Raw genomic sequence first — 9,180 nt, 5'->3', positions numbered from 1 at the left:
CCTGCCCATCTTGTTCCCTCATTCCATAATCACCTCTGGAGTGTTGCTGTCCGGGGAGGGAGGATCCAGTTAGTGAGGAATCTCTCGCCTTAGTTGTGCCAGCTAAGCTGTGAAATCCGTGTGGGTGCCGTGTGTTTGCCCCGGGCAGAACCTCTGGATGCACAGCTCCTTGTTTCTGGCTGTCTTGGGTGATCCTTCCCCTTGACGCTCACTGTAGCTCTGTAAATACGGTTCCTTTTGTAATCAGCTGCTTTCCTAGTGCTGGTGTTTGCTGAAGTCTCACTACCCAGCAGCTGCCCAGGCTGCTGCAGACCCGGGTCCTGCCAGCTTGAAGCAGGAGGGGGCCGGAGGCCGACGCACACTACGAGCCCTGTACAAAATGAAGGAGCTCCCTGCTGCAGGAGGACGGTATCTGCTGGGCCGAGGGCCTTGGCACGTACAAACGTATATGCATGATGTGGAACTCTGTATGCAAAGCACTTAGAATCATGAGTACTGTATGGGGGTGAAGGAACTGGCTGTTGCTGTTGTGCTGCCCCTCGGAGCTGGCTGGTGCAGGCAGGGATTTGTTGGGTCTGAGCTCAGAGGGCTCAAGGGCCACAGAGGTGGCTCTGCTGGACCTGGGCTGAGAGTTGAGGCCACGGTGGCATTTGCTTCACTGGGTTATCCTGCCTGCCTGCCTTGAAGGAAGCATTAATTGTCCTCTTGATTTGCCGGAGAGGCTCTTTCCCTGCCAGAGCTGCATCCTTGGGCTGGATGCTGTGGGCTTCGCCGCTTCTGTTGCTGTCGGACCTGCGAGGTGCTGCCTGCTCGTGCTCTGCATCCTGCCCTTGATGTGCCATCTGTGTCGGGTACCTCCTCCCCCAGCTCTGCTTTGCCCTGATCCTTTTGGATCTGGGGTTGCTGGAGCAAACATCCCATCCCCATTGCTTGTGGCAGCTTCTGTGCTCGGCTGTACAGCCCCCATTCCCTGCATGCCCTCTGCAGGCCCTGGGCTGTGGTTTTGGGGCTGGTTCCTCACCGTTTGGTGCTCTCAGGCCACGGTGCAGCAGTGCCAGCCCTGACCCATCACAGCTCAGGGTGCCCAAGTGCCATGGAAGGGGCAGGCACCAGCCCCGGGGAGCTGTGGGGTGCAGAGCCCGGAGGAGGCCGTGTGTGGCTTCAGGCATCACTTGGGAAAAGCCACCAGGGATAATGAAGGGAATAGTCTGTGCTTGGGCACGTGAGCGATGAGAACACGTGGGAATGGGGCAGGCAGGCTTTGGTGTTCATAGCCCTTTCTGCAGAGGCCTCTGGGGGGGGGGGGGGGGGTGTGTGTGCCATGCCAGCACCCCAAAGCTTCCGGCCAGGCTCCCACCCCATTCCCAGCAGTGTATTTCCTTCTCTCACCACATTCTTTGCTCCTCCTGGCTCAATTCCTGCTCTTCTCCCCATGCAGCCCCCTTCTCGCTGGAGCCTTTTCCTCCCCAGGAGCTTGGGCAGCTCCCTGTGATAATGGGGGGGTCACAGTCACCCCCTTGCGCCCTGCAGCACCCATCACCCGTGCAGGGCTCCGCTCGCTGTGTACAAGGAGGAGGACAAAGCCCTTCCCCAGGGCTGCCTTTCCCTGATGGTGCTTGACTTGGCTCCCTGCAGCTCAGCCCTTCCCTGCACCCCCCCCCCCCGGGGGGGGGGAACCCCAAGCCCTGAGCTCCCCCACAATGAAGCTGGTTGTGATTTGTCCCGCGCTGCTTTGCTGGTGCTGTTGGTGCCGCTGGATGCCGCCGCTCGCGATGTGTCCCCAGGCCCTGGGCTGTGCTTTGCTGCTTGTGACCGCCCCAAAAACTCCCTGTTATCCCCCCCAAACCGTGCTGCTCGCCCCCATCCCATGGGTGCAACGTGGCCGTTCTGCTCCCCGGGGCACAGCTCTGGTCTTGTCCCTCTCTATCCCAGCTTGGGATGCTCCACGCTCCCCCATCACCCCACTGAGGGCTTGGGGTGGGGTTTGTGCTCGGGGAGGATGTGGCGGCTGCATGAGCACAGCTGAGGTTTAGTTCTAGGTATATGCAATAATCCCTCGCCACTTCAGCTGCCCCGTTACCAGCAGTTGCGCTCTCTCTCTCTGCTCTTTCTGTCGATGTTTACTAATGTCAGCCCCATTATTTGTTACTGTAAAAGGATTTTTGTACGGTACTTCCAAAAAAAAAAACCCCACAAAACAATCACCCCCACCCCTCCCCCTAAGAAAAAACAAAAACGAAATAAACAGAATTCATGGAACTGCTGCAGGGAATTCTGTGGGAACAGGGACGGGATTGGGACCCAGCTCGTTGTGCCCCATCCCGTGCCGGGTGGCAGCAGAGCCCAAAGGGGGGAAGCACAAAGTTCCTCCATTCCCAGCACTAGGAATGACTCCAGGGCAGAGCTGCCGGTGCAGCCCCGGGCTGCTGGGGTTCGGCTTCACCCCGGCCCTGCCAGCGGCGCTGGGGCAAAGGCCCGGACCCCAGCGCTGCTGCGGGACCGAAGGGGGCCGGAGCCGGGCGGCCCGAGTGAGTCAGCGCCGGCGTCACCGGAGGGGCCGGTTGAGCGGGGCAGGAAGGGCGGGCGCAGCTCTGGCAGCGCTCATCGGGACAGCGCTCCCATGGCCCCCGCGGCGTTGCTGCCGCTGCTGGCGCTGCTGGCCCCGGGGCTCGGAGCGGCTCCTGCCGCCTGCCACCGTGACCCTGCGCGGCTCTGGTGCCGCTCGCCGGACGTCGCCGCCGCCTGCCAGGTCAGAGCCGCCGGGGCCACCCGCGGCACACGGGACAACGGCTCCTATGGGGCTGGGTGAGCGGGGCCGGGGCCGGGGCCGGCAGCGCTGCGGGGCATCCCTGAGCATCCCTGCGGCTCGGGCTGGCAATGCCACAGGGGTGCTCAGAGCCCCTGTGCCGCGCTGGCACCGCAGCGGTGCCCGGCACCCCCCGGCCCCGACCCTTCCCTCTGGGTACCTGTGGCTGCAGCCACCCCTCGGCGGTGGGTGCTGGGCTCCGCTCATGGGGAAGTTGCTCTGGAAAGCCCCGGCGCTGCAGGACTTTCACTTCCCTTCCCATACCCTCACCCCCCCCCCTCCCAGCCCCCTTCCCAGGCGCTTTCCCCCATCCCTGTGAATGCGGGGAGCAGGGAACCGCAGCCGATCCCCCCCTCCGGCGCACCCCGACCCCTTCCCGCACACAGGCTCCGGGCCCCGGCGCCCACCCCTCGCACCCGGCGGCTGCCCCCGTGGAGCTGAGCCTGTTCTACGAGAGCCTGTGCCCCGCGTGCCGCAGGTTCCTGGTGCAGCAGCTCTTCACCGCCTGGCTGCTGCTGCCCCCCGAGGCCCTGAGCATCACCCTGGTACCCTACGGTAACGCCCAGGTAGGAGCCGGAGCCACCTTGGTGCCCGTGGTCGGGCGGGGGGGGGCTCGTCCCGGTGCTGCCGGCCCCACTCAGAGCGCTTGGTCCTGCAGGAGAGGAACGAGAGCGGGAAGTGGGAATTTAAGTGCCAGCACGGCCCCGAGGAGTGCTTGGGCAACATGATTGAGGTGAGGGGGGTGCTCTCTGCCCCGTGGTGGTGGCGTGGGGGGGAGCTGGTGGTAAATGAATCACAGAATCCCAGCCTGGTGTGGGTTGGAAGGGACCTTAAAGCTCATCCAGCGCCACGGGCAGGGGACACCTTCCACTGGAGCAGCTTGCTCCAAGCCCCTGTGTCCAACCTGGGAAAGACTCCGGGAGCTCCCGGACCCCGCGATGCACCCAGAGGCAGCAGAACCCAAAGCCCGTGGGGTCAGGGCTCCCTGGCAGGCACTTCCCCGGATTCCACCCGTGCAGCCCGGGGCCGGCTCCAGGCGCCTCAGACAAGCCAGTGCAGCTGAAGGAAGGACAAAACCTTCAGCCCTGGTGAACTTGTTCCGTGGCTTTTCAAAGCGGATCCGTGCGGAGGGCTGGGAAGCTGCTCCCGAGCACCAAGTCTCTCCAAAGAGCAGGTTCCCGCACCTTCTGCCGCACCGTGTGGCTCCAACAGCTCATAGAATCAGGGACTGGTTTGGGTTGGAAGGGACCTTAAAGCTCCTCCAGCTCCAACCCCTGCCATGGGGACCCCTTCCACTGGAGCAGCTTGCTCCAACCTGGCCTTGAACACTGCCAGGGATGGGGCAGCCACAGCTTCTCTGGGCACCCTGTGCCAGCGCCTCAGCACCCTCCCAGGGAAGAGCTTCTGCCTAAGAGCTCATCTCAGTCTCCCCTCGGGCAGGTTCAAGCCATCCCCCCTGTCCCGTCCCTGCATCCCTCACCCAAAGCCCCTCTCCCTGTCCCCGCAGACCTGCCTGATGCACGAGGCCAAGAACTTCAGCACCTACTTCCCGGTCATCTTCTGCCTGGAGTCGGGCAGCTCCGTCACCCAGACCCTGGAAGCCGTACGTGTGTCCCCCCTCGGGCCCCGCTCCGGGCCCGCTCCGCGCTGACGGCCGCTCCGTCCCGCAGTGCCTCCAGGTCTATGCCCCGCAGCTGGACGGGACCCGCATCGCCGCCTGCGTGCGGGGGGACACCGGGGCCGCCCTCATGCACCGCAACGCGCAGCGCACGGAGGCGCTGGACCCCCCGCACCAATACGTGCCCTGGGTCGTGGTTAACGGGGTACGGCCGGGAGCGGATGGGGGGTGAGCCAGGGCCGGGGGGGGGGGGGAGTGCCCCTGACCGGCCCCGTGTCCCCACACGCAGAAGCACACGGACGAGCTGCAGGAAGAGGCCGAGGCGTCGCTGCTGGGGCTCATCTGCCGCCTCTACCAGGTGGGATCCCGGTGGGAACGGGGACCGGGACCCGTCCCCATTGGGCTCTACCGGTTACTCTCTGCCAGGGGGAGAAGCCCGAAGCCTGTGGGAGCTCAAGGACACCGGAGGCCCGGCCCCGCTGCCGGCGCTGAGGGAAGGTCTGGGAGCACCGGGGAGAGAGCAATAAAGAGGTTAATGAAGGGTTCGGTCAGAAACAGCAGGCTCCGGATGGGGCGATGGGAGCGGCGCGGCGGGGCGGGGGCGGACCGGGACCAGCGCCCCCCGGGCCGCCTCGGTACGTGTCATGGCGGCCGCCTGTGCCTCGGTACGTGTCATGGCGGCTGCCTGTGTAGGTGTCATGGCGGCCGCCTGTGCCTCGGTACGTGTCATGGCGGCTGCCTGTGCCTCGGTACGTGTCATGGCGGCTGCCTTGCGTGTGTAGATGCCATGGCAGCTGCCTCTGTAGGTGTCATGGCGGCCGCCTGTGCCTCGGTACGTGTCATGGCGGCTGCCGGAAGCGGAAGAGGTTGCGTCACAGGCTGCGCCCTCTCTTCCGCGTGGCGGTGGTGGTGAGCGGGGGCAGGTCCGGGGTAACGGGGGGGGGGGGGGAAGTGTAGCGCCGGTATCGGGGGACACGGCACGGGTAAGGGGGGCACGGTACCGGTGCCATGGCGCAGGTCACGGGGACCGGGTACTGGGGGCAAGGCGCTGGTACAAGGGCGCACCGGTACCGGGAGCATGGCACCGATAGCGGCGGCATGGCACGGGGTACCGGGAGCATGGCACGGGTACAGGGAGCATGGCACAGTACCTGTACAATGGCACCGCTACCGGGAGCATGGCACGGGTACCGGAGTACGGCACAGTATCTGTACAATGGCACGGGTACCGGGAGCATGGCACAGATACTGGGGGCAAGGCATGGCTACCGGGAGCATGGCACGGGTACAGGGAGCATGGCACGGGTATCGGGAGCATGGCACAGTACTTGTACAATGGCACGGGTACCGGGAGCATGGCACGGGTATGGGGAACATGGCACGGATACCGGGGACAAGGCGCTGGTACAGGGGTGCACCGGTACTGGAAGGATGGCACGGGTACCGGGGGCAAGGCGTGGGTACCGGGAGCATGGCACAGATACGGGGCACATGGGACGGGTACCGGCAGCAAGGCACGGGTACCGGGAGCATGGCATGATACCGGTACCATGGCGCGCGTACCGGGGTACAGCATCAGTACCGGGGGCACGGCGGGGGTAATGGGGTCTCAGGGGTGCTAGATCAGTGGGTCCCGGGGTGCTATGGGGGTGTCTCCATCCCCGCTGACCCCCCCGGCAGGGGCCCGCAGGATGCTGGCGCGGGGCTGGCGGCGGCTCTTCACGGGGCGGCTGCTGCTGCTGACCAACACGGCGAGCTGCGGAGCCATGCTGGCCACCGGGGACGTGCTGCAGCAGGCCTGGCACTGCCGGCGGCACCCGGGCACCGACCTGCAGCCGGCGCGCACAGGTGACAGCGGCGGGAGCGGTACCCACGGCGGTGCTGAGGCCGAGCTCCGTGGGGCGGGGACACAACGGGTGGGGAAGGGATCGATCCGGAGGGACCTGGATGCGCTGGAGGGGTGGCCAAGGGCAAGCTCATGGAGCTCAGCAAAGCCAAGGGCAAGGTCCTGCACGTGGGTCGGGGCAATCCCCAGGCGCAGCCACAGGCGGCGGGGAGAAGAGGTTCAGAGCAGCCTGAGGAGAAGGACTCGGGGTGCTGGTTGATGAGACAATGAACGTGAGCCGGCTTCAGTGTGCGCTCACAGCCCCGAAACCACCCGTATCCTGGGCTGCATCAACAGGAGCGTGAGCAGCAACTCGTGCTCCTGAAAACCTCTCTGCAAACCCCCAGGAGCTGATGTGGTCAGCCTGGAGAAGAGAAGCTGCAGTGAGCCCTCAGAGCAGCTTCCAGTGTCTGAAGGGGGTTACAAGGATGCTGGAGAGGGATCTGCATCAGGGACTGCAGTGATAGGACAAGGGGTGATGGGTTCAGACTGGAACAGGGGAAGTTCAGGTTAGATCTAAGGAAGAAGCTCTTCCCTGTGAGGGTGCTGAGAGAAGCCCAGAGAAGCTGTGGCTGCCCCATCCCTGGCAGTGTTCAAGGCCAGGTTGGACACAGGGGCTTGGAGCAAGCTGCTCCAGCGGAAGGGGTCCCTGCCCGTGGCAGGGGTTGGAGCTGGATGAGCTTTAAAGGTCCCTTCCACCCCAACCCATTCTGAAGTCTATGATTTATGCCTCTGAACTCATCCTCATTCCGATGGAGCAGGAATTAGGCTCCAGCTCCCCGGCACCACACGAAGCCTTTGTGCTCCCCCCAGCACCAGACCCGCCGCCGGGGCCGTGGGGCAGCCACATGAATAATGCACGGGTGCCCGGTGTTGTGTTGCAGGGCGGATGTTCGCCATCGGCTGCAGCATGGGCCCGCTCATGCATTACTGGTACCTGTGGCTCGACGCTGCCTTCCCGGCGCGGGGCGTGAGGGGGCTCAGAACCATCCTCAAGAAAGTCTTCATGGACCAGCTGGTGGCATCGCCCGCCCTGGGCGCCTGGTACTTCCTGGGTAGGTGCCAGCACCCTCCTTGCGCCCGTGGTGCTGAGCTCCGGAGCACCGCCATGCACTGATGCTGTGTCCCGCAGGCATGGGCACGCTGGAGGGCAGGCTCTGAGGGAGAGCTGGGAGGAGCTGAAGGACAAATTCTGGGAGTTTTACAAGGTAAAGCCACCCCTCCTGCCCTCGGGTTTCATCGGGGGCCCCTCTGCTCTGCTCTGTGAGACCCCCCCCCTGCAGCACTGTGTGTGGTGCTGGTGGCCTCAGCACAAGGACTTGGAGCTGTTGGGGTGAGTCCAGAGGAGGCCGCGAGGATGAACAGGGGCTGGAGCAGCTCCTGTGTGGAGCCAGGCTGAGAACATTGGGGCTGTTGAGCCTGGAGAGGAGAAGCTGCGTGGAGACCTCAGAGCAGCTTCCAGTGTGTGAAGGGGGCTACAAGGATGCTGGAGAGGGGCTCTGCGTCAGGGACTGGAGCGATAGGACAAGGGGTGATGGGTTCAAACTGAAATAGGGGAAGTTCAGGTTGGAGATAAGGCAGGAGCACCCTAACCCTGACCCTGTGAGGGTGCTGAGGCGCTGGCACAGGGTGCCCAGAGAAGCAGTGGCTGCCCCATCCCTGGCAGTGTTCAAGGCCAGGTTGGAGCAAGCTGCTCCAGTGGAAGGGGTCCCAGTGGCAGGGCTTGGAGCTGGATGAGCTTTAAGGTCCCTATAACCCAAGCCAGGCTGTGACTGTGGTTCCTTGCTCTCCACAGGCTGACTGGTGCGTCTGGCCCGGGGCTCAGCTCATCAACTTCCTCTTCGTGCCCCCCAAGTACCGGGTGATTTATGTCAACGTGGTCACGCTGGGCTGGGACACGTACCTCTCCTACCTCAAACACAGGGTGAGCCCCAGCACCGGGGGGGCATCCCCATCGCCGGGCTCACCCCACACACAGCACCTCTCCTGTTTTCCAGCCCGGCACCCCCCCGAGCACGGAGCACAGCCAGCGCAGGGCCGGGGATGTGAAGGAGCTGCTCTCATGGCAGCGTTTTCCAGAGGCTTCTCCCCATGGTGAGATGTTTTCTGGGCATCTCCGTGCCTCAGTCCCCCTACCGCAAGCAATGGCTGGCGACCATCACCGCCACCTCAGTGCTTGCTGCTTAACTCCTCTGTTGGCCGCAGCACTGCGTTGGGGTTGTGTTTGGAGCCCATCGCTGCCCCAGGGTGGGCTGTAGAGCGGTTTCTGTCTCTCTCCATCCACAGAGCCCCTGGCGTGGGGAGGAGCTGCTGCAGCTCCGCTTTGCCCCCTCCGGACAGGTTGATTTGCCCTTCTCCAGGGCAAGCCTGGCCCCTTGCTCCGCTCCAGCGCCTTCCTCTGCTCCTCTTCTGGCTGCTTGGCAAAGAGGACGCTGCCCCTTTGGAACCTCAGCCCGTTCCCTGCTGCTGCTGCTGCCGCTGCTCTGTCCTCAGAGCTGGAGTCGCTGAGCTCCTCCTCACCCCCCCTCTCCCCATCCCCATGCGTGGGCTCCTGCAGCCACCCGGTGCCTATAAATAAGAGCGGTGTGAGCGCAGCCGCCTGCTCGCTGCCACGGCTGAACCCATGCGGAGGCAGCTGGGTGCTTCTAAGGCAACGGTTGGGCAGGGTCTGGCCCCTCACCGGGACCTTCCCTTGTTTCCAGCATCAACGGGAGCTGCCTCAATGTTGGCTTTCCTAAAGCTTAACCCAGTGCCTTGGAGCTGTCTTCATCCCTCCTGTGGTCCCCCCCCGGCACCAAGGGGCCACCCGAGCTGCCAGGAGCCCTTTGGAGGATGCTCATGAAGACACCAGAGCAGTTTTGGCTCCTCTTT

At 64.3% G+C, this 9,180-nt stretch overlaps 4 protein-coding genes across 4 annotated transcripts in view; 2 read left to right on the top strand and 2 right to left on the bottom strand.

Moving 5' to 3' along the window:
* Nucleotides 1-9,180, bottom strand: part of ISYNA1 (inositol-3-phosphate synthase 1) — a 146,713-nt gene that overhangs the window by 64,293 nt on the left and 73,240 nt on the right. The window lies entirely within an intron of this gene.
* Nucleotides 1-9,180, bottom strand: part of THOP1 (thimet oligopeptidase 1) — a 330,628-nt gene that overhangs the window by 317,111 nt on the left and 4,337 nt on the right. The gene's annotated exons all lie outside the window — the stretch shown is intronic.
* On the top strand, nt 2,617-4,950 carry IFI30 (IFI30 lysosomal thiol reductase). Its single transcript, XM_061474751.1, has 7 exons — nt 2,617-2,749; nt 3,193-3,372; nt 3,465-3,539; nt 4,314-4,409; nt 4,477-4,629; nt 4,714-4,782; nt 4,851-4,950. Exons 1-7 carry the CDS (start codon nt 2,621-2,623, stop codon nt 4,914-4,916), a joined length of 768 nt encoding a protein of 255 aa, XP_061330735.1. The 5' UTR covers nt 2,617-2,620; the 3' UTR covers nt 4,917-4,950.
* MPV17L2 (MPV17 mitochondrial inner membrane protein like 2) lies at nt 6,085-9,054 on the top strand. The gene is given in 8 exon segments (XM_061474632.1): nt 6,085-6,272; nt 7,194-7,364; nt 7,442-7,459; nt 7,462-7,517; nt 8,105-8,233; nt 8,307-8,403; nt 8,803-8,965; nt 9,012-9,054. Coding segments are annotated over 8 exon segments (834 nt in total). The 5' UTR covers nt 6,085-6,115.

Source organism: Pezoporus flaviventris, unplaced genomic scaffold (genome assembly GCF_033815535.1).
Source record: "Pezoporus flaviventris isolate CSIRO_AGI_PZ_B2104156 unplaced genomic scaffold, CSIRO_AGI_Pfla_v1 ptg000080l, whole genome shotgun sequence".
NCBI lineage: Eukaryota > Metazoa > Chordata > Aves > Psittaciformes > Psittacidae > Pezoporus > Pezoporus flaviventris.
The sequence above is the reverse complement of the archived record's forward strand: the minus strand, read 5'-3'. Positions and strand labels throughout refer to the sequence as shown.